The sequence below is a fragment of the Danio rerio genome, chromosome 2 (assembly GCF_052040795.2).
Source record: "Danio rerio strain M-AB ecotype USA chromosome 2, GRCz13ab, whole genome shotgun sequence".
NCBI classification, from domain to species: Eukaryota; Metazoa; Chordata; class Actinopteri; order Cypriniformes; family Danionidae; genus Danio; species Danio rerio.
Genome location: NC_141022.1, coordinates 20,187,411 through 20,212,126, shown reverse-complemented (window position 1 = coordinate 20,212,126; position 24,716 = coordinate 20,187,411). Strand labels below are relative to the sequence as shown.

Below are 24,716 nucleotides of genomic sequence, written 5' to 3'. Positions count from 1 at the left end.
AACAAAAGAATCGATCCACAGGTGTGAAAGCACCCTAAGAGGCACAGTTACATTTTTAAATGAACTCACATTTGTATAAAGCTAACAATCTTTTTCCTCCTCCACCCCAGCTCCACCTGTATATAGATCTCCTACAGGGGTAACATGTGTTTGCAGCAGCAGGGTGTTATTATACAGTATGTGGATCCTGGATGTGACAACCACTATAAAAATGTAAGATTACATTAAGGGTGCTTCCACATCTGTGGTTCAGTTCATTTAGTCCTGACCAAGGGCAACAAATGCATTTTTCTGCCGTTTTTGGGTCCTTTTGACACCACACTGATTGATTTGGTCTGAACCAATTGAAAAAACAAAAAAAACCAAAATGCAGTCATATGACAAAATCCACATCACTCATTGGCCAGATGTTATTACATGCATTCCCTAAACTGCTTTCGATTGGTAAGAATTAACGCGCTGGAAAATGGCAATGGAACTCCATTCAGTATCAATCCTGATCAGTATCAATCTCCATCAAGTAAACAAACCAGCAGACACAATGTGGCGCTTTTCACTATGGAGGGCCGACTGACTGGCTGATTGTATCCCTGGTCATAGTGTACTATATAGTTTTTATACATTAATTTAGACAAACTATACATTTGAAGAATGAAGCGCAGCTGCGGCTGTTTAAATGTTTAAATGCATTGCAAACGGCGAATGCACATCGCAAGTCACTTTGTGAGGAGGCGTGAATTAATTTAGCTAAACTGCGACATGGTCATCTTCAGGAAATATTACCAGCGCTCTATCAGGTAATGTTTTTCCCTCTCTCTTTCTGTTTAAAATTATTGGTAAAGCGCTGTCAACAAGTATTTTTCCTCTACATCCCATAATGCACGGCACAATGGACTACAGCAGCTGGATTAGTCCAAAAAGCCGCAGTCCTTTTTGAGGTTGGATCTGTTCTAGTTCGGATCATGTTCTCACCACAAGGGAACCGCTCCAGGGTTCATTTGAGGGGTACGGAGACCTCCTGGAGGAGCTTTTTTTAGTCCGCTTTTGGTGGCACTCGAGTACGATTGCTACACTCACAACTGCTCAAACGAACCGCACCAAGAGGGAAAACGAACTCTAATGCGATTCAACCGAACTAAATAAGACAAGTGTGAAAACAATTTTAAATGAACTCACACATGTATAAAGCTAATAGTACTTGAATTAATTTCTTTGAAATGAGACACTGTTTATTTGGATTTCTTTGTTTTTATTTTTCATCTCAGAAACAGTAACTATTGACTTACATTACAAACAACAAGGACCTCAGAACATTCTTCTTTATTAATAGGCTGAGCTATCCCTTTACAATAAGTTTGCTTGATTGAAGACTCTTTCATGTCCGTTTCGTGCAGGTTGTGCTGGATAGAAAAAGAAAAAGTTAAGGTTCATGTTTGATAGCACTGTTTAGATTTAGAAATTGATTTCTGTCATTATCTCCTAAGAAACAATACCTGACTCCTGCTGCTGGCATTTGCTGAAACCACTCGTGGTTTAGGATGTCATCTACGGTGGATCTTTTGTTTGGATCAGTAATCAGGCACCCCGAGATCAAATCCTGGAATTCTGCAAGTGTTTACAAGAGAGCTGGTTAGTTACTGGCAGTGTCAAGTTTGAAAGTTTGCTGTGTTACGGCCATTGTGATACTGGTACTATAGTGTTCTCTAACCTCTGGATAGGCCCAATGGAAAAGTCAGACTGTTTGTCTTCATGTCTTCCAGTGATTTAAAGGGGTAGGTGCCACACATCAGTTTGTACATCAGATAGCCCAGAGACCACGCCGTTGTTGGGTCTGCCCGATATGCCAGGGTCGCAACATACTCTGGTGGACAGCATCCTCCTGTTCATAAAAATGCAAGACATAGACAGGTTAAGCAAACATTTCAACTTTCAGATATCCATTATATTAGTATCACAGTAAACACATCTCATTGTATGAAAGCTAACCCAACTCACCAGTAAATCCACCCACATAGACACTCTTGAGGAGATCACCACAGCCAAAGTCTATCAGTTTGACTTGGTGTGTCTCTGTGTTGATCACGCAGTTGTTTAACTTGATGTCCCGATGGAAGATACCTCTGTCGAGACAGTGCTTGCATCCGAGGACCACTTGGTACAAAATGCTACGTGCCTCAGATTCACTCTTTGTTTTGTTCTGAGTTATAAAGCTGAGCAGATTCACGCAGGGTTGCGGGTACTCCAAGATGAGTATGTAGCGTTGTTCCTCATCAAACCAGTCTATCATGTGAACGATGTAAGGGCTTATCGGTTGTTGATTCAGCAGCAGGTTTAATGACACTTCTGCCAACAGCGGCTTGGAAAGCCCAGGCTGGAGAAAATAGTTGAACAAAAGGTTAGGTATCTTTCAATGTCACTAGCATTTAAGATCATTTGCATTTTAATATATACAATATGTTCACGGACAACTTACAATTCTGATATACCAGTCTGCTCTTGTCTTCTTCACAAATTTGATGGCAACCTGCAAAAACAAAAAAAAGAGATGTTGGGTAAACTCTAATGAAATCTTTTCACCCTGGAAATTAGAAACATATGACTGAAATGTAAGCGCTGATATGTATTTTACCTGTTGTTGATTAAGTTTGTGGAGCCCCACAAACACTTCGCCAAAGCCTCCTTCTCCAAGCTTTTCTCCAACTTCGTATACTGCAGAAAATGGAACTGCAAAAAAGCACAAATGTTAATACTTTTCAACAAAAAATAGAATACAGAAGTGTTTTTTTCCAACTTCTACAGATATAAATCTACAGTTCTTAAATAAGTTATACAATCTAGTTTTAAAATAAAGCTCGTGCAGTTTGACCATGCAAAATTCAGCTATGAAGAGATAAAACAAGATGATTTTTATCTTCTACTGGTTTCACACGTTCACGTAGTGCAAATTCGCCAGTCAAAGTTTGTGTTTTTGGTCTGACTTGTTGACATGTTTGAATGGAAGTCTATGGGATGAATAGTGCAATATGACCATGGCTTAAGCCTGAAATACTTGAGTAGTTTGGTCGGGTGTGTTGAATTATGTCTGAAACTAAATCGTGATGGCTGTTTGAGTGTGTTTACGTAAGACATTTGTCATCTAAATATAACTCAAGTTTGAAAAAAACCCAAGATGACAATCACTTTCTTTACAATCATATTCTAACAGGCAATTAGGAAATCAATCAAATTCGATCAAGATTATTTGTACAGTACACATAAATAAACAGGTATAAATAAACAGAGGTACTATAAAAACTAGGAAGAATCATCAGTAAACGAACAAGAAAAGATAAAACACTCACGGATATTTGGACCCGGCGATGCAATGGTTCTCAACCAGCTTTTGTCTCCAATACGTCTGTGCTTGGTAGGTGCTCGAACAAACTTGGACGAACAAGGCTGGGAATCTTCTGAAGATTCTTCATCTGAAGATTCTTTGTCTGAAGAATTGTCAGTTTGATCCTGCAGATGTAATCGAACTACTTGCTCAGGAATGGGTGAGTCTGGCTTAGGAACAGGTGGTTCTGGCTCAGGAATGGGTGAATCAGGCTCAGGAATGGGTGAATCAGGCTCAGGAATGGGTGAGTCAGGCTCAGGAATGGGTGAATCAGGCTCAGGAATGGGTGAGTCAGGCTCAGGGATAAGTGAGTCTGGCTCAGGAATGGATGGCTCTGGCTCTGATGCAGGTGGATTTGGCTCAGAAGTGTGTGGATTTGGCTCTGCAGCAGCTGAACCTGTGTCTGGCCGTGGATTAACCACATTGTTCTTTTTGAGTACAGGTTTTACAGTCTGCCACGTTTTGTTGAAGAATGTATTGATTCTGTTCTTCTCAACATCTGTTGTTTTTTCTAGAAACCCCAGACACAAAAAAAGTTAGAAAATGGCACTCAATATCAGAAGTCATATACAGAGACTATCAACCAAAAACGATTTTATGATTTTGAAACTAACAAAAATACTGTGAATAAATAAATACATGACTTAAAAGGGTTACTTTACACGTTTGAAAAACAGCAATAAAATGACATTAAGCTCACCTTCATCTGGCTCTGGATTGTCTGGTTTTGCATCAGAGTTTGCTGGCTTATTGCTGGAAAGACCAGGATAAAGATCAGACTGATCGACTACTACCAGAGACTTAAGGCGGGACAGACCAAGCTGAAGATCAGTCTGATCGTCTACAGCCAGAGGCTCAAGGCTGGATGGACTAGACTTCAGATCAGCCTGATCGTCTACAGCCAGAGGCTCAAGGCTGGATGGACTAGACTGCAGATCAGCCTGATCATCTACAGCCCGAGACTCAAAACTGGACAGACCAAGCTTAAGATCAGCCTGATCGTCTACAGCCAGAGGCTCAAAACTGGACAGACCATTGTTAAGTTCAGCCTGATCGTCTACAGCCAGAGGCTCAAGGCTGGATGGACTAGACTGCAGATCAGCCTGACCTTCAATAGCCAGAGACTCAAGGCTGGATGGACTAGACTGCAGATCAGCCTGATCTTCAACAGCCAGAGGCTCAAAGCTGGACAGACCAAGCTGAGATTCAGCCTGAATGTCTACAGCCAGAGGCTCAAGGCCGGACAGACAAGACTGAAGATCAGCCTGATTGTCTACAGCCAGAGACCCAAAGCTGGACAGAGCAGACTGAAGATCATGCTGATCTTCTGCAGATGTTGTCTTGAGGTTGGATGGGCCTGGCTGTAGACCCACTGGTTCTGTGTCAGACGGAGGCTGTAAAAGAGATACTTCATTGCCTCGACGTCGACACTGATTGGCTTTCTGTAAAGCCAGCCATTTCTTTTTGAAGAATTCACAAAGGCTTTTCTTCTTCCTGTTTGGTTGTGTTTCTGAAAACAAAGACAAAAGATTTATAGTTACTACATTCACTTTCTTTAACTTGAAAATTAATTAAATATTTAATAATAAACATAATGTCACAGCATTTGTACATCATAGGCTATACATAGGGTTACTTGACACAAGTACTAGAATGCTCACCTTCAGCTGGCTCTGCAGTGGCTCTGTTTGCTTCAAAGTTTGTTGTTTTATTGCTGGAGAGACCAAGCTGAAGATCGTCTGTTGATGGGCCTGGCTGTGGACCCGGTGGTTCTGTGTCAGACGGAGGCTGTAAAGGAGAGACTTTACCGCCTCGACGTCGACACTGATTGGCTTTCTGTAAAGCCAGCCATTTATTCTTGAAGAATGCACAAAGGCTATTCTTCTTCCTGTTTGGTTGTGTTTCTGAAAACAATGACAAAAAAAAAAGATTTCTAGTTACTACAGTCACTTTCTTTAACTTGAAAATTTATTACATTTTAAACAATAAACATAATGTCACAGTATTAGTGCAGCATATGCTATATACATAGGGTTACTTGACACAAGTACAAAAAAACTGCATAAAAACGACAAGCTCACCTTCAGCTGGCTCTGGATTGTTTTCTTCAAAGTTGGTTAGCTTATTGCTGGATGGACCAGGCTGAACATCACGCTGATCGTCTACAGCTCGAGACCTGAGGCCGGACGGACCAGACTGAAGATCTGTCTGATCGTCTACAGCCAGAGACTCAAAGCTGGACAGACCAAGCTGAAGATTATCTGTTGATGGGCCTGGCTGTGGACCCGGTGGTTCTGTATCAGACGGAGGCTGTAAAGGAGATACTTTACAGTCTCGACGTCGACACTGACTGGCTTTCTGTAAAGCCAGCCGTTTATTTTTGAAGAATGCACAAAGGCAATTCTTCTTCCTGTTTGGTTGCGTTTCTGAAAACAATGACAAAAAAAAGATTTTAAGTTAATATATTCACTTTCTTTCAATTTAATAAATTAAAGAGTTTACAAAAAGCATAATTTCACAATGTGTGCATGTGTGTGTGTGTGTGTTAAGGGTTAAATGTAATAATGGGCAATCAGTTTGGATCCAGATACACGGATCAAAATAATTTGTATATAGACAAAATATAAATAACACTTATCTAATCATCGTATGATGATACTTATATTGAAAATATTTATGTCATCTGAGTTACATCCCTGCCACTTTTTATTTTGAACAACTGAGAAAAACAAAGACACGACAATACATTAAATCTAATAATTTCTTTCTCGTATCACATAAAAACAGAAACTAATATTATAATATAATTATTTTTTTGTTTTTATTAATTGTTAATCTTACCAATATTAGCAATGCATGACTAGACATATTAATTGTGTATTACTATATAGCATAACTGATTTTAGTTTCTTGGTCAGTTAATTGTCATTAAAATATCATAAAGATTTTAAAATGACCATTTAAATATCATATAAAGTTATTGAAAAGTCAAATTATTCAAGCTCCTGTAAGGAAAAGGCTATATATTACAAGTGTACAGTTGTAAACCGGATAAAATAACCATCCTATTTTAATTTAAATTTCTCATTTCTTTTATTTAGTCAGACAACATTACATATAATATGTCTCCATGTCTCCTGGAATCTCCCACATATTCATAGTGGACGCCTGATGCCCCAGAAATGGAGGCTTCCTACTTAAGCAAGGTTGTGATGTCTGTAATATGTTCAAATTAGCCATTGAGGTAACTTAAAGTTGGTTTTATATTCGCTCATTTGTTCAGTGAAGACTTGTGACATGTTCCTTTACCACCTTACTTTGATTATTTGGTCTGAAATCACATGTAAGTAAGACATTAAACAGCATTAGCACTATTTTGACTGTGAACAATGTTGTACTTTGATAATCATTTGCTGCTAACGTTATTGTGATTTCACTATTTAAAATGAACAAAAAATACTTTTCAGAAATTATATTATTAAGGAGAAAGTCCAAATCTGTAAATATAAAACCAAATTTTCCCTGATAAAATAGCCTACACACGCTCATCAGATGTAATGTCACATTACGCATAAATTATGAATTACGATGTTGACGTCCATGTTGAATTTATAAGCATAGATATTGTACTTGGAGAGTAGGCCTCAAACCTTTGTACACTAATAAATACAAACAAGAATTTACCTGTTGAGCTGTTCGCCATGACAGTGGCAGTAGAAGGCAAACTCGGCATCAATGAAACGTGGTAAAAACACTGTGATCGTCGCTTTTGCTCGACTAGTAAACTAGCCGTCAATCTGTGTTCAAGCGAGAAGTGTTTTGAAGATGTTTCTTAAGTGTTTGCTCTTTTGCAGCTTCACCGCGGTGACGTAATGAGTCCGTGGAATCTTTAGAACGAATTTCGAATAATGCGGTTGATGTTATTATTTGAAATATCACGGACATTTCTGACATTTAAAGTCACCTAAAGGAATCTAAAATGTTTAAATTTTTACATGTAAAATCTCCCAAAGTTTATGCTTGGGTTTTACAGAATTATTTGAATAAATCGTCATCAATAAAACAACTCTTCAGTTAAAATACATGATGTGCTATAGGATACTCAAACCGGAAAAATAAAAACGAAATAATAATATATATGATACTATTGTATTATATTTATATAGTAATGTAATAACTATTATTATTATTATTTTTAAAAAAAAATAATTTAGTTTTATTATTATTATTATTATTATTATTAAATGGCAAATGTTTTTACTTTACTTTTTAATTGTCCACAAGTAGAATTTTATCTTTGACTTCACAGTACCCAACCACATCAGCGTTCACATCACATATATCACAAAAAAACAAGCAACACAAAAAGCATTTAACAGAACATAAATCACATTAAAAATGTCATTTTTATTAATACACAATAGGTTCTTAAGTTTTTCCCCTGAAAACTTCTTAATCAAAATTGACACTGCTTAAAGCCGTATGTTTATCTAATAACTAAAAATGGCAAGCAGATAGAAATATGAAACCCTCATGCTTCTTCCACTAAGTTCATTTTTTTTTTAAATCTCTATTTATTACTTTTATTTTACGTCTGTGTTATTGTTGCTGTCATCATGTCTTTTTATTTTTGTTATCTTCTATACAACTATTTTATATCGAGTTAATATCCTACTTATATTCCTGTTCATTGTAGAGTCAATTCTGATTTTTTATATTTCTTCTCTTCTTAAAAGAAATCGGATAATGCGGACTGTAGCATTCACATTGTAAACATTTATTGTACTTTCAAAACCTTTAGAAATTTACATATTTTTATGAATGGATAAAAAATTTTAATCAATGAAATTTCCATAAAAAAGTTTGCATAGTTTAAGAGAAAGATTGGGTTAAAATAATATATTAAATTTTTCTGTCTTCTCTTTTCCAGTGATGGGTTACAGCTGGAAGGGCATCCGCTGTGTAAAAAAACATATGCTGAATAAGTTGGCAGTTCATTCCACTGTGGGGACCCCAGTTTAATAAAGGAACTAAGCCGAAAAGAAAATGAAGGAATGAATTTTCTGTCTTTTCACAAATAAAAGTTTGAAATTCACTTTTTACTGAAACGTTTTAATAAGCAATACCTTATCAAATAGTTACGCCCATTTGATATTAAAAGATTTTCATACCTTCCTGCTTTGCCATGGTATTATTTTTCCAATAATGTTTTTAAGATACTATAGTGCAATTTACGTAATAAGTTATTATGTTAACCGGGCAAATTAGGATAATTAATCTCGTTATTGGATAGTGGTTTGTTCTGTAGCCTAACCCAAAAGGAAAAAATGAAAGTGGGCTAATGATATTGATCTTATTTTATTTATTTTTTTATTTTAAAAAATTCCAAACCAAGTAAAATTTTCTACAGAAAAATACATCACCTAAGTATTTCATTCATTTTCTTGTCGGCTTAGTCCCTTTATTAATCTAATGTCGCCACAGCGGAATGAACTGCCAACTTATCCAGCAAGTTTTTACGCAGCGGATGCCCTTCAAGCCGCAACCCATCTCTGGGTAACATCCACACTCACATTCACACACTACGGACAATTTAGCCAACCCAATTCACCTGTACCGCATGTCTAGAGAACTAAACGAGTTAGTGAGGCCATCTGGTGTGTGGCTCTCTCGACATTGAGAAAAAGCACAAAGTATTAACCTGTTTTTTTTTTACTTAAATTGTGTGGCCAGTATCAAATATTTATTTTATGAATTTATTTTATTATTATTATTAGAATGATTAGTTTACATATCATGTATTACATAATATATTTATATATAAGTTAAAGTCAGAATTATTAGCCCCCCTGTTTATTTTTTCCCCAAATTCTGTTTAACAGAGAGATTTTTTTTCAACACATTTCTAATCATAGTAGTTTTAATAATTCATTTCTAATAACTGATTTATTTTATCTTTGCCATGTGTCAATAATAGTTGACTAGATTTTTCTAGACAATTCTATACAGCTTAAAGTGACATTTAAAGGCTTATTTAGGTTAATTAGGTTAACTAGGCAGGTTAGGGTAAATAGGCAAGTCATTGTGTAAAAATGGTTTGTTCTGTCATAAAAAAAAATTAAAATTGTAAAAAATAATATTGACCTTAAATTGGCATTTAAAAAAATGAAAACTGCTTTCATTCTAGCCGAAATAAAACAAATAAGACTAAGAAAATATTATCAGACATACTGTGAAAATTGTCTTGCTCTGTTAAACATAATTTTGGGAAATATTTAAAAAAGAAAACAAAAATCAAAGGGGGGCTAATAATTCTAAATTCAACTATACTACATAGATTCAAACTAGTGGTGCAAGGCTTGGTGCTGGGAGCTTTTTAGACACTCCTGTTATATTGTGGCTGTTGCAGCCATGATGTTGTAAAATGAACCTAATCAAAAAATAAAAAGTATTTGAGGTGATGTGCTGCCATAAACGTATGCTATGTAGTACACGATAAACGCCATCTCTGGCTGACTCTAAACGTTTAATAATTGTAAACAAATCCTGTGAGCGCATGCGCAGAGTCCGAGTGCTAATAGGGTTTTGTCAGGAGTAGCGTCTGTTGTTAGCTAAACATCTATACGAAGGTTAAGGGAAGTTATTGGGGTTCCATGGTCAAATACTCCTGAATGGTTACTACCAAAACCCATTGTTGATACATCACTTTAAAGATAGGAGATAAGAGTGCGGAGGGCAATTTTAATATTCAAAGGGTGCAAACATATATTAAAGACAAATATTTTAATCATGTTTTAATATATACAGAAGCATCTAAAGATAGAGGAAACAGAGTGGGGGTAGCATACACAGTAATAGATTTTAGAATTAAAGTTATTAAAAGAATATCAGATGACCTTTCAGTGTATACTGGAGAAATGGTGGCAATACTAATGGCACTTCAATGGGTTGAGGAAAACAGACGGTTAGGAGCATTGGTATGTTCGACTTAAATTACTCACTGATGACATTAGAGAGTGGACATTCTGAAAGCAGAAAGGATATATTGATCGAGATATTGCAAACAATAAATCGCATTCAGATGATGGGATTAGAAACTCGTAGCGGAATAACAGGGAATGAGTTGGCAGATGATGGCGCTAAAGAAGCTAAAAGGAAATCAGTTACAGACATGGAAATAAAATATAGTAAAAGTGAGATAAAGGTTTTAATTAAGCGAATTTTAAAAAGTGGGTGGCAAAAACAATGGGAGGAAGGAAAAAATGGGAGGTGGTTGTTTAATATTTAAGGAAATGTGGATAAAGGAAGAATAACGAGTAGAAGTAGGAGGGAAGAGAGCATAATATCAAGAATTAGATTTGGACTCAGGACTCAACAGTATATTGTACAAAATGAATTAACATCAGACAGGAAGATGTGATTTTTGTGGGCAAGAAAAAACCGTGGAGCATGTTACAATAGGGAAAGGAAGTGTTTATTTTAAATTAAAAAAGAATCAATGCAAATTTTAATTTGATTAAAATACTAAAAAACAAGTCAGATGAGGACTGTATAAAATTTTTAAATGTCTAAATTAGATAAAAGGATTTAGATATAAAGATATAAGTGGTGTAGGAATATATATATATATATATATATATATATATATATATATATATATATATATATATATATATATATATATATATATATATATATATATATATATGCGATCATGGCCCACACTCCTAACCAGCAGGTGGCGGTAATGCACCTAAAAGTTGTATGCTAACTGCCAATAAAACTCATAAGAAGAAGAAGAAGTCATTAGGGTTTTGTTGGAAAAAGTTAGTAAGTATTTTTAAATTACCTTCTCTAATGTTCTATATTTGTTTATTTTCGTTAGAGTCTGCTGTTTAAAATGGATTTGTCAATGTTTTGATAAAGTTTCTAGCTCTTGGGAGCTAACCGTTACACCTCCATTAAAGTAACCAACAGCTGGTTTCCCATGTTAACGTATGCGGGTTTTATATTATAGTTTTTATTTGAAAATGGTACATGTTGCACGGACGGGGGTGAGCTTTGCATAGTTTTGATCTTTTAGCTTATTCGATGCTTTTCGTACGTGCTAATGTTTACCTTTGGCCTAACTCGTTAGCCTAGCCACACGACTTTTAATGATACGCAGGTGTCGGCCAATCAGCATCATTGATATCATTGATATTGACATTTTTGATATGAGGCGGGGTGTGTGAATGGGCATGACGTGTATTGTGTACACACCAATGACTGTAAAAAATATGGACGACGCGACAGCCCTTTTTCCCGTTGAACGCCTTGAGGGCAAAACGTCTGCTTGACGGGCACAAACTGTCGCAAAAGACTGCTGAAATTGGAGCCAGACATGCGCAGAAGGATTGTCTGATGGAGCCAGAGGAGGAGCCGCGAAAATGAGCAGAGTCGAGCTTCCAATCAAACGCTTTATGTAAAATCAACTACGCCCCCCGAACTTCTCAGCATGCGTTTGCTGTCATATCAACACAAATGGATGTAATAACGTTAACAAATATGAGGGTTTTATATATTCAATCGCGCCAGCTCCAGGCCGCAGCGCATAACCTACTTGCGGCGTCGCGGGCTGATTCCGGCTCACATGCGGCAGCGCCTGCTCGCTCGGCCGCCGCATCTGGCTCGATTGACTCGGGCTGAAATTGGGTAGTGAGTCCAGGCATCCGGAGTAGGTCCAGCAGAGGTAACATTAGTCAGTCTGAGCTCTAAGAGATAAGTCTCCGGCAGGCGAGAATCTAGCCGGAACTGTGTTTTGCTATCTGGGTGGCTAGGCGTGTATCAGCAAACTAATAAAGCCCAAAAAAAGCCCTGAACTTAGCGAATAAACAGTGTTCCACCAGGATCATGTATGTCAGAAACTATAGTTTACTGCTGAACTCATTTTGTCATGGTAAAATAACACAGAAATCGAATAATAACATTTCAGTCTACTTCAGTCTCCTGCCGAAGCTCAGACGCCGCGCTTTGAGAAACTGTCAATCACAGCTGTCAATCACGATGACACGCCCAGCATTAAATTACTGCTAAAAACAAACTGTTTACAAAAATGAAGATCTGCACCTATTTCAGCCCAATAACCAGTGCCTTAATCGACCAGAACTATCTTTCGGGACATTTTATTGCAAGTGTAATATTTTTTTTTATTTGGGCTCAAGTCTCCTTCATTAACACGGAGGAGGCGGGCTTTATGACTTGTACTGCAGCCAGCCCCCAGGGGGCGATCTAACGGCCGAAACCTTCACTCAAACGTAGGCTTGCGGCACACTTGGTACACACTGTATGAGAAGCCTGTTAGAAAGTGTTTTTTATTTGTCCACTGTCATTACTATATAAAGCCTAATTGACCGTTTTTCAAGGAAATGTTTCAGCTGTAGATTGTCTCATGTGGTTTGACGTTTTAGATAAATTTGAAACATTTGGTTTATTGAATTTTATTTAATTTATATATATATATATATATATATATATATATATATATATATATATTTTTTTTTTTTTTTTTTTTTTTTAAATTTTATTTATTTATTTTTTTATTTATTCATTTTTTTAATCCACAAAGCGTGCAGCTTTTTGGCTCGTTTCCACTGACTGGTACAGTACGATACAGTTAAATGTCACTTTAAGCTGAATAGAAGTGTCTTGAACAATATCTAGTCAAATATTATTTACTGTCATCATGGCAAACATCAAATAAATCAGTTATTAGAAATGAGTTAAATAAAACTATTATGTTTAGAAATATGTTGAAAAAATCTGCTCTGTTAAACAGAAATTGAAGAAAAAAAATAAACAAAAGGGAATAGTAATAATGACTTCAACTATATATATATATATAATGACTGACCCATATTGCACACACAAATGTTACATCTGTAAGACATGCCATCATGACTAATTAATCAGATTTTTTTACACTGTAAATTAAAAAATATCGAGTAAAATGTTATGTACTGTCAGTTATTAGTTATTAAAAACATTATGTTTAGAAATGTCTTGAAAAAATCTTTACTTCGTTAAACAGAAATTGCGGGAAAAATATACAGGGGGGTTAATTATTCACGAGGGCTTCAACTAATAATAAACAGTTGAAGTCAGAATTGTTTGCCCCCCCCCTTTTTTTTTTTATATTTCCCCAATAATGTTTAACAGAGCAAGGAAAATTTCACAGTATGTCTGATAATATTTTTTCTTCAGGAGAAAGTCTTATTTGTTTCATTTTGGCTAGAATAAAAGCAGTTTTTAATTTTTTTAAAAACATTTTAAGGACAACATCATAAGCCCCTTTAAGCTATATTTTTATCGATAGTCTAAAGAACAAACCATCGTTATACAATAACTTGCCTAATTACCATAAACAGCCTAGTTAACCAAATTAACCTAGTTAAGCCTTTAAATGACACTTTAAGCTGAATAAAAGTGTCATGAACAATGTCTAGTCAAATATTATTTACTGTCATCATGGCAAAGATAAAATAAATCAGTTATTAGAAATGAGTTATTAAAATGATTATGTTTAGAAATGTGTTGAAAATATCCGCTGTGTTAAACAGAAATGGGGGAAAAATAAACAGGGGGCCTAATAATTCTGACTCTTTATATAATGACTGACCCATATTGCACACACAAATGTTACATCTGTAAGACATATTTTAAATAGCATTTGGTCTCTGAAACATCTGCTTTTTACAGTAATCTTATAAACCCTTTTAAAGGTCTGTTTTCCAAACATTCTAAATCATAATCATAAAGATGTATTATAAATTTGTTTAATATCTGTCTGGAGAAAAGACAAAGTCCACATGTAAACACCAACATCATATAGACGTCTCTGTGATGCTGTCGAGGTTCATTTTAACACAGCCATCTTTGATTAAAGTTTTGGAAAATACAAGCAAGTAGTTTTTATCTTAAAATGTGAGGCTCCTGGTGTCAAGTGCAAATCAGCGATGAACAGTGCTGATTTTAAAAATGAATCAAAGTCAATATTGCAGTATTGGTTCATTATTCTCTAATATGGGTAAGTTACGGTCTTGTATAAGCGTTGAATATGCATTAAGTATTTATTTTCCTAAATGAATCATGTTTTTCTAACCCCACACAGTGTCAGGGGCTTTCTGTATATGCCACACTATTCCATCATTTCTTTTACACATCAGATGCCCTTCCAGCCACAACCCACTGTGAAAAACAAAAGAAGTTGACTCAAAATTATAAGGCAACAAACTTCAGGACATTTTTGAGTTGACTCAACTTTCAACCCAATTACTGCACTTAACTCGATTTAAGTTGAGCAAACTCAAAAATGTCCTTATGTTTGTTGCCTTAAAATTTAAGTTGAGTCAACTTTTTTTACAGTGTGGGAAACACCCATACACTCTCGCATTCACACACTACGACCAATTTAGTTAATCCAATTCACCCATACCACGTCTTTGAACTGTGGACAGCCAGGACTTGAACCAGCGACCTTCCTGTTAGGAACCACTGAGCCACTGTGCTGCCCAATATAAGAATGTGCATTATTAAAATCATTAGGTCTATGGAAACTCACCATAAAGATAGTTGACGTGTGTGTGTGTGTGTGTGTGTGTGTGTGTTTAAACATTTTATTCAGTGCACACTAAAGTGAGCTAAACCTGGCAAAAGCCTCAATTTGGAGCTATCACCATTAATAAAATTGTAGAAACATTTTGTAGTATAGAAAAACAACAGAAATATGCAAGTATTGATCAGGCAAAATAAAAAATAAAGATTGAGAATAACTGAATCATGACTGATTGAGAAGCATTTATTGTGATCCACATCATATCTTGCACTTTTATTCATTGTTTCTTCTTTGTTAGCGGGCACCTCCAGGATGTTGCCCAAGCAATACTCAGGTTTGCTGACTGTGTCAGAACCCTTAAAGGGATCGTTCATCCTAAATCAGGTCAATTAGCTGTTAGTTTACTCACACAAGCCAAGATATTTTAGCCAAATCTAAGGTCCTTATTGATTCATGTAACGGAAGTTACCAATAGTTACTATTGTTTTTCCCTGACAGCATGTAGAAGATCTACGATGCCAAGACAGAACACATAAACATTGACGTAAACATATTAATTATTCTACTAAATCTAGAGTTGTCATGACAGAATGACAAAGTTCTGCTTTGTCATCAACTAGTTGGTTCAGGTGATTGTCACTGTTGCCTGATTGTTGTTAGTGCTGGCAATCTTTTCCCTCCTCCACCCCAGCTCCACCTGTGTATAGGTCTGCTACAGGGGATACATGTGTTTGCAGCAGTAGTGTGTTATTATATGTGGATCCTGGACGTGACAACCACAATAAAATACAAAATTACACTATGGGTGCTTTCAAACCTAGACTTTTGTTTCGGAACCTGGTACGTTTTCCCAGTTAGCGCGGTTCGTTTGGCATGTGTGAATCCAGCAATCGCGCTCTGATCCGTGCCAAATAATCGGTCCGAGATCGTCTGGATGAGGTGGTCTCGGCTCGATTGAAACAAACTCTGGAGCGAATCGGTTGTAGTGAGAAAGCAAAACAATCCAATGAACTAACCAACCAGGCTATATCACAGTGCATTATGGTTATGTAGTTGAAACTTTGCTGTGTGAAAGCAAACTATACCAAGAACAAAGTGCAACATTGTAACCATTTTAATCCCTGTTCCAGAACAAAAGAATCGATCCACAGGTGTGAAAGCACCCTAAGAGGCACAGTTACATTTTTAAATGAACTCAAATTTGTATAAAGCTAACAATCTTTTCCCTCCTCCACCCCAGCTCCACCTGTATATAGATCTGCTACAGGGGTTACATGTGTTTGCAGCAGCAGGGTGTTATTATACAGTATGTGGATCCTGGATGTGACAACCACAATAAAAATGTAAGATTACACTAAGGGTGCTTCCACATCTGTGGTTCAGTTCATTTGGTCCTGACCAAGGGCAACAAATGATACAGTGGACTGAGTGGAGCATTTCTCTGCCGTTTTTGGGTCCTTTTGACACCACACTGATTGATTTGGTCTGAACCAATTGAAAAAAAAAAACAAAACAAAATGCAGTCATATGACAAAATCCACATCACTTATTGGCCAGATGTTATTACATGCACTTCCTAAACTGCTTTCGATTGGTCAGAATTAACGTGCAGGAAAATGGCAATGGAACTCCCGCAAGTAAACAAACCAGCAGACACAAAATGACGCTTTTCACTATGGAGGGCCGACTGACTGGCTGATTGTATCCCTGGTCATAGTGTACTATATAGTTTTTCATACATTAATTTAGACAAACTATACATTTAAAGAATGAAGCGCAGCTGCGGCTGGAAAACAATGTTTAAATGCATTGCAAACGGCGAATGCACATTGCAAGTCACTTTGTGAGGAGGCGTGAATTAATTTAGCTAAACTGCGACATAGTCATCTTCAGGAAATATTACCAGCGCTCTATCAGGTAATGTTTTTCCCTCTCTCTTTCTGTGTAAAATTATTGGTAAAGCGCTGTCAACAAGTATTTTTCCTCTACATCCCATAATGCACGGGGCAATGGACTACAGCAGCTGGATTAGTCCAAAAAGCCGCAGTCCTTTTTGAGGTTGGATCTGTTCTAGTTCGGATCATGTTCTCACCACAAGCGAACCGCTCCAGGGTTCATTTGAGGGGTACGGAGACCTCCTTGAGGAGCTTTTTTTAGTACGCTTTTGGTGGCACTCGAGTACGATTGCTACACTCACAACTGCTCAAACGAACCGCACCAAGAGGGAAAACAAACTCTAATGCGATTCAACCAAACTAAATAAGACAAGTGTGAAAACTATTTTAAATGAACTCACACATGTGTAAAGCTAATAGTACTTGAATTAATTTCTTTGAAATGAGACACTGTTTATTTGGATTTCTTTGTGTTTATTTTTCATCTCAGAAACAGTAACTATTGACTTACATTACAAACAACAAGGACCTCAGAACATTCTTCTTTATTAATAGGCTGAGCTATCCCTTTACAATAAGTTTGCTTGATTGAAGACTCTTTCATGTCCGTTTCGTGCAGGTTGTGCTGGATAGAAAAAGAAAAAGTTAAGGGTTATGTTTGATAGCACTGTTTAGATTTAGAAATTGATTTCTGTCATTATCTCCTAAGAAACAATACCTGACTCCTGCTGCTGGCATTTGCTGAAACCACTCGTGGTTTAGGATGTCATCTACGGTGGATCTTTTGTTTGGATCAGTGATCAGGCACCCCGAGATCAAATCCTGGAATTCTGCAAGTGTTTACAAGAGAGCTGGTTAGTTACTGACAGTGTCAAGTTTGAAAGTTTGCTGTGTTACGGCCATTGTGATACTGGTACTATAGTGTTCTCTAACCTCTGGATAGGCCCAATGGAAAAGTCAGACTGTTTGTCTTCATGTCTTCCAGTGATTTAAAGGGGTAGATGCCACACATCAGTTTGTACATCAGATAGCCCAGAGACCATGCCGTTGTTGGGTCTGCCCGATATGCCAATGTCGCAACATACTCTGGTGGACAGCATCCTCCTGTTCATAAAAATGCAAGACATAGACAGGTTAAGCAAACATTTCAACTTTCAGATATCCATTATATTAGTATCACAGTAAACACATCTCATTGTATGAAAGCTAACCCAACTCACCAGTAAATCCACCCACATAGACACTCTTGAGGAGATCTCCACAGCCAAAGTCTATCAGTTTGACTTGGTGTGTCTCGGTGTTGATCACGCAGTTGTTTAACTTGATGTCCCGATGGAAGATACCTCTGTCGAGACAGTGCTTGCATCCGAGGACCACTTGGTACAAAATGCTACGTGCCTCAGATTCACTCTTTGTTTTGTTCTGAGTTATAAAGCTGAGCAGATTCACGCAGGGTTGTGGGTATTCCATGATGAGTATGTAGCGTTGTTCCTCATCAAACCAGTCTATCATGTGAACGATGTAAGGGCTTATCGGTTGTTGATTCAGCAGCAGGTTTAATGACACTTCTGCCAACAGCGGCTTGGAAAGCCCAGGCTGGAGAAAATAGTTGAACAAAAGGTTAGGTATCTTTCAATGTCACTAGCATTTAAGATCATTTGCATTTAAATATATACAATATGTTCACGGACAACTTACAATTCTGATATACCGGTCTGCTCTTGTCTTCTTCACAAATTTGATAGCAACCTGCAAAAACAAAAAAAAGAGATGTTGGGTAAACTCTAATGAAATCTTTTCACTCTGGAAATTAGAAACATATGACTGAAATGTAAGCGCTGATATGTATTTTACCTGTTGTTGATTAAGTTTGTGGAGCCCCACAAACACTTCGCCAAAGCCTCCTTCTCCAAGCTTCTCTCCAACTTCGTATACTGCAGAAAATGGAACTGCAAAAAAGCACAAATGTTAATAATTTTTAACAAAAAATGGAATACAGAAGTGTTTTTTTCCAACTTCTACAGATATAAATCTACAGTTCTTAAATAAGTTATACAATCTAGTTTTAAAATAAAGCCGCAATCGCACTACAGTTTGACCATGCAAAATTCAGCTACGAAGAGATAAAACAAGATGATTTTTATCTTCTACTGGTTTCACACGTTCACGTAGTGCAAATTCGCCAGTCAAAGTTTGTGTTTTTGGTCTGACTTGTTGACATGTTTGAATGGAAGTCTATGGGGTGATTAGTGCAATATGACCATGGCTTAAGCCTGAAATACTTGAGTAGTTTGGTCTGGTGTGTCGAATTATGTCTGAAACTAAATCGTAATGGCTGTTTGAGTGTGTTTACATAAGACATTTGTCATCTAAATATAACTCAAGTTTGAAAAAAAACAAGATGACAACCACTTTCTTTACAATCATATTCTAACAGGCAATTAGGAAATCAATCAAATTCGATCATGACTATTTGTACACTACACATAAATAAACAGAGTTACTATAAAAACTAGGAACAATCATCAGTAAACGAACAAGAAAAGATAAAACACTCACGGATATTTGGACCCGGCGATGCGATGGTTCTCAACCAGCTTTTGTCTCCAATACGTCTGTGCTTAGTAGGTGCTCGAACAAACTTAGACAAACAAGGCTGGGAATCTTCTGAAGATTCTTCATCTGAAGATTCTTTGTCTGAAGAATTGTCAGTTTGATCCTGCAGATGTAATCGAACTACTTGCTCAGGAACTGGTGAGTCTGGCTTAGGAACAGGTGGTTCTGGCTCAGGAATGGGTGAATCAGGCTCAGGGATAAGTGAGTCTGGCTCAGGAATGGGTGGTTCTGGCTCAGGGATAAGTGAGTCTGGCTCAGGAATGGGTGGTTCTGGCTCTGATGCACGTGAATCTGGCTCAGAAGTGTGTGGATTTGGCTCTGCAGCAGCTGAACCTGTGTCCAGCCGTGGATTAACCACATTGTTCTTTTTGAGTACAGGTTTTACAGTCTGCCACGTTTTGTTGAAGAATGTATTGATTCTGTTCTTCTCAACATCTGTTGTTTTTTCTAAAAACCCCAGACACAAAAAAAGTTAGAAAATGGCACTCAATATCAGAAGTCATATACAGAGACTATCAACCAAAAATGATTTTAGGATTTTGAAACTAACAAAAATACTGTGAATAAATAAATACATGACTTAAAAGGGTTACTTTACACGTTTGAAAAACAGCAATAAAATGACATTAGGCTCACCTTCATCTGGCTCTGGATTGGCTGGTTTTGCATCAGAGTTTGCTGGCTTATTGCTGGAAAGACCAGGATAAAGATCAGACTGATCGACTACTACCAGAGACTTAAGGCCGGACAGACCAAGCTGAAGATCAGTCTGATCGTCTACAGCCAGAGACTCAAAACTGGACTGACCAAGCTTAAGATCAGTCTGATCGTCTACAGCCAGAGGCTCAAAACTGGACAGACCAAGCTGAAGATCAGTCTGATCGTCTACAGCCTGAGGCTCAAAACTGGACAGACCAAGCTTAAGATCAGTCTGATCGTCTACATCCTGGGGCTCAAAACTGGACAGACCAAGCTTAAGATCAGTCAGATCGTCTACAGCCGGATGCTCAAAACTGAACAGACCAAGCTTAAGATCAAGCTGATCGTCTACAGCCAGAGGCTCAAGGCTGGATGGACTAGACTGCAGATCAGCCTGATCTTTAATAGCCAGAGGCTCAAGGCTGGATGGACTAGACTGCAGATCAGCCTGATCGTCTACAGCCAGAGACTCAAAACTGGACAGACCAAGCTTAAGATCAGTCTGATCGTCTACAGCCAGAGGCTCAAGGCCGGACAGACCAAGCTGAAGTTCAGCCTGATCGTCTACAGCCACAGGCTCAAGGCTGGATGGACTAGACTGCAGATCAGCCTGATCGTCTACAGCCAGAGACTCAAAACTGGACAGACCAAGCTTAAGATCAGTCTGATCGTCTACAGCCAGAGGCTCAAGGGTGAATGGACTAGACTGCAGATCAGCCTGATCTTCAACAGCCAGAGACTTAAGGTTGGATGGACTAGACTGCAGATCAGCCTGATCTTCAACAGCCAGAGACTCAAGGCTGGATGGACTAGACTGCAGATCAGCCTGATCTTCAACAGCCAGAGGCTCAAAGCTGGACAGACCAAGCTGAGGTTCAGCCTGAATGTCTACAGCCAGAGGCTCAAGGCCGGACAGACAAGACTGAAGATCAGCCTGATCGTCTACAGCCAGAGACCCAAAGCTGGACAGAGCAGACTGAAGATCATGCTGATCTTCTGCAGATGTTGTCTTGAGGTTGGATGGGCCTGGCTGTGGACCCACTGGTTCTGTGTCAGACAGAGGCTGTAAAAGAGATACTTCATTGCCTCGACGTCGACACTGATTGGCTTTCTGTAAAGCCAGCCATTTCTTTTTGAAGAATTCACAAAGGCTTTTCTTCTTCCTGTTTGGTTGTGTTTCTGAAAACAAAGACAAAAGATTTCTAGTTACAACATTCACTTTCTTTAACTTGAAAATTAATTAAATATTTAATAATAAACATAATGTCACAGCATTTGTACATCATAGGCTATACATAGGGTTACTTGACACAAGTATGAAAAGGCTCACCTTCAGCTGGCTCTGCAGTGGCTCTGTTTGCTTCAAAGTTTGTTGTTTTGTTGCTGGAGAGACCAAGCTGAAGATCGTCTGTTGATGGGCCTGGCTGTGGACCCGGTGGTTCTGTGTCAGACGGAGGCTGTAAAGGAGAGACTTTACTGCCTCGACGTCGACACTGATTGGCTTTCTGTAAAGCCAGCCATTTATTCTTGAAGAATGCACAAAGGCTATTCTTCTTCCTGTTTGGTTGTGTTTCTGAAAACAATGACAAAAAAAAGATTGCTAGTTACTACAGTCACTTTCTTTAACTTGAAAATTTATTAAATTTTAAACAATAATGTCACAGTATTAGTGCAGCATATGCTATATACATAGGGTTACTTGACACAAGTACAAAAAAACTGCATAAAAACGACAAGCTCACCTTCAGCTGGCTCTGGATTGTTTTCTGCAAAGTTGGTTAGCTTATTGCTGGATGGACCAGGCTGAACATCACGCTGATCGTCTACAGCTCGAGACCTGAGGCCGGACGGACCAGACTGAAGATCTGTCTGATCGTCTACAGCCAGAGACTCAAAGCTGGACAGACCAAGCTGAAGATTATCTGTTGATGGGCCTGGCTGTGGACCCGGTGGTTCTGTGTCAGACGGAGGCTGTAAAGGAGATACTTTACAGTCTCGACGTCGACACTGACTGGCTTTCTGTAAAGCCAGCCGTTTATTTTTGAAGAATGCACAAAGGCAATTCTTCTTCCTGTTTGGTTGCGTTTCTGAAAACAATGACAAAAAAAGATTTTAAGTTAATATATTCACTTTCTTTCAATTTAATAAATTAAAGAGTTTACAATAAACATAATTTCACAATGTGTGCGTGTGTGTGTGTTAAGGGTTAAATGTAATAATGGGCAATCAGTTTGGATCCAGATACACGGATCAAAATAATTTGTATATAGACAACATATAAATAACACTTATCTAAACATCGTATGATGATACTTATATTGAAAATATTTATGTCATCTGAGTTACATCCCTGCCACTTTTTATTCTCAACAACTGAGAAAAACAAAGACACGACAATACATTAAATCTAATAATTGCTTTCTCGTATCACATAAAAACAGAAACTAATATTATAATATAATTATTTTTTTGTTTTTATTAATTGTTAATGTTACCAATATTAGCAATGCATGACTAGACATATTAATTGTGTATTACTATATAGCATAACTGATTTTAGTTTCTTGGTCAGTTAATTGTCATTAAAATATCATAAAGATTTTAAAATGACCATTTAAATATCATATAAAGTTATTGAAAAGTCAAATTATTCAAGCTCCTGTAAGGAAAAGGTTATATATTACAAGTGTACAGTTGTAAACCGGATAAAATAACCATCCTATTTTAATTTAAATTTCACATTTCTTTTATTTAGTCAGACAACATTACATATAATATGTCTCCATGTCTCCTGGAATCTCCCACATATTCATAGTGGACGCCTGATGCCCCAGAAATGGAGGCTTCCTACTTAAGCAAGGTTGTGATGTCTGTAATATGTTCAAATTAGCCATTGAGGTAACTTAAAGTTGGTTTTATATTCGCTCATTTGTTCAGTGAAGACTTGTGACATGTTCCTTTACCACCTTACTTTGATTATTTGGTCTGAAATCACATGTAAGTAAGACATTAAACAGCATTAGCACTATTTTGACTGTGAACAATGTTGTACTTTGATAATCATTTGCTGCTAACGTTATTGTGATTTCACTATTTAAAATGAACAAAAAATACTTTTCAGAAATTATATTATTAAGGAGAAAGTCCAAATCTGTAAATATAAAACCAAATTTTCCCTGATAAAATAGCCTACACACGCTCATCAGATGTAATGTCACATTACGCATAAATTATGAATTACGATGTTGACTGCCATGTTGAATTTATAAGCATAGATATTGTACTTGGAGAGTAGGCCTCAAACCTTTGTACACAAATAAATACAAACAAGAATTTACCTGTTGAGCTGTTCGCCATGACAGTGGCAGTGGAAGGCAAACTCGGCATCAATGAAACGTGGTAAAACACTGTGATCGTCGCTTTTGCTCGACTAGTAAACTAGCCGTCAATCTGTGTTCAAGCGAGAGGTGTTTTGAAGATGTTTCTTAAGTGTTTGCTCTTTTGCAGCTTCACCGCGGTGACGTAATGAGTCCGTGGAATTTTTAGAACGAATTCGAATAATGCGGTTGATGCTATTATTCGAAATATCACGGACATTTCTGACATTTACAGTTACTTAAAGGAATCAAACAAGTTTAATTGAGACATGTAAAATATCGCAAAGATTTTGGTTGGTTTTACAGAATTATTTGAATAATATATATTATACTATAATATATTGATATATAATATATAATGTAATAACTAATATTATTATTATTAAAAAGTGTTTTATTTAATTTTATAATATTAATAATAATAATAATAATAATAATTATTATTATTATTATTATTATTAAATGGCAAATGTTTTTACATTAACTTTTTTATTTTCCACAATTTTTTTTTGTTGGCTTTACCACCCAACCACATCAGCGTTCACATGTATCACAAAAAAAACAAGCAACACAAAAAGCATTTAATAGAACATAAATCACATTAAAATGTCATTTTTATTTAAAAACAGAAATTTCTCAAGTTTTTCACTTGCAAATATCTTAATTGAAATTGACTTACTGCTTAAAGCCATATGTTTATCTAATAACTAAAAATTGCAAGCAGATAGAAATATGAAACCCTCATGCTTCATCCAGTAAGTTCATTTTTTTAAATCTCTTTTTTTGTTACTTTTTTTACATCTCTGTTATTGTTGCTGTCATGTCTTTTTATTTTTGTTATCTTCTATACAACTATTTTATTTTGAGTTAATATCCTACTTGTATTCCTGTTCATTGTAGAGTCAATTCAGATTTTTTTATATTTCTTCTCTTCTTAAAAGAAATTGGATAATGCGGAGTGTAGCATTCACATTGTAAACATTTATTCTACATTCAAAACCTTTAGAAATTTACATATTTTTATAAATGGATAAAAATTAGAATGAATGAAATTTCCATAAATAAAAATGATCACATAATTTCAGAGAAAGATTGGGCTAAAATAATATATTAAATTTTTCTGTCTTTTCTTTCCCAGTGATGGTTTACAGCTGGATGTG

At 36.8% G+C, this 24,716-nt stretch overlaps 1 protein-coding gene across 1 annotated transcript; it reads right to left on the bottom strand.

Moving 5' to 3' along the window:
* Nucleotides 1-1,305: 1,305 nt before the first annotated feature.
* pimr199 (Pim proto-oncogene, serine/threonine kinase, related 199) lies at nt 1,306-23,693 on the bottom strand. The gene is made up of 23 exons (XM_087240196.1): nt 23,518-23,693; nt 21,922-22,266; nt 21,510-21,752; nt 20,117-21,358; nt 19,424-19,927; nt 18,719-18,813; nt 18,563-18,613; nt 18,085-18,460; nt 17,798-17,968; nt 17,583-17,694; nt 17,475-17,489; nt 15,241-15,344; nt 7,061-7,207; nt 5,458-5,802; nt 5,038-5,280; nt 4,077-4,886; nt 3,342-3,887; nt 2,630-2,724; nt 2,474-2,524; nt 1,996-2,371; nt 1,709-1,879; nt 1,494-1,605; nt 1,306-1,400 (listed from the first exon to the last, which is right to left on the bottom strand). Exons 1-23 carry the CDS (start codon nt 23,564-23,566, stop codon nt 1,376-1,378), a joined length of 6,228 nt encoding a protein of 2,075 aa, XP_087096322.1. The 5' UTR covers nt 23,567-23,693; the 3' UTR covers nt 1,306-1,375.
* Nucleotides 23,694-24,716: the final 1,023 nt, after the last annotated feature.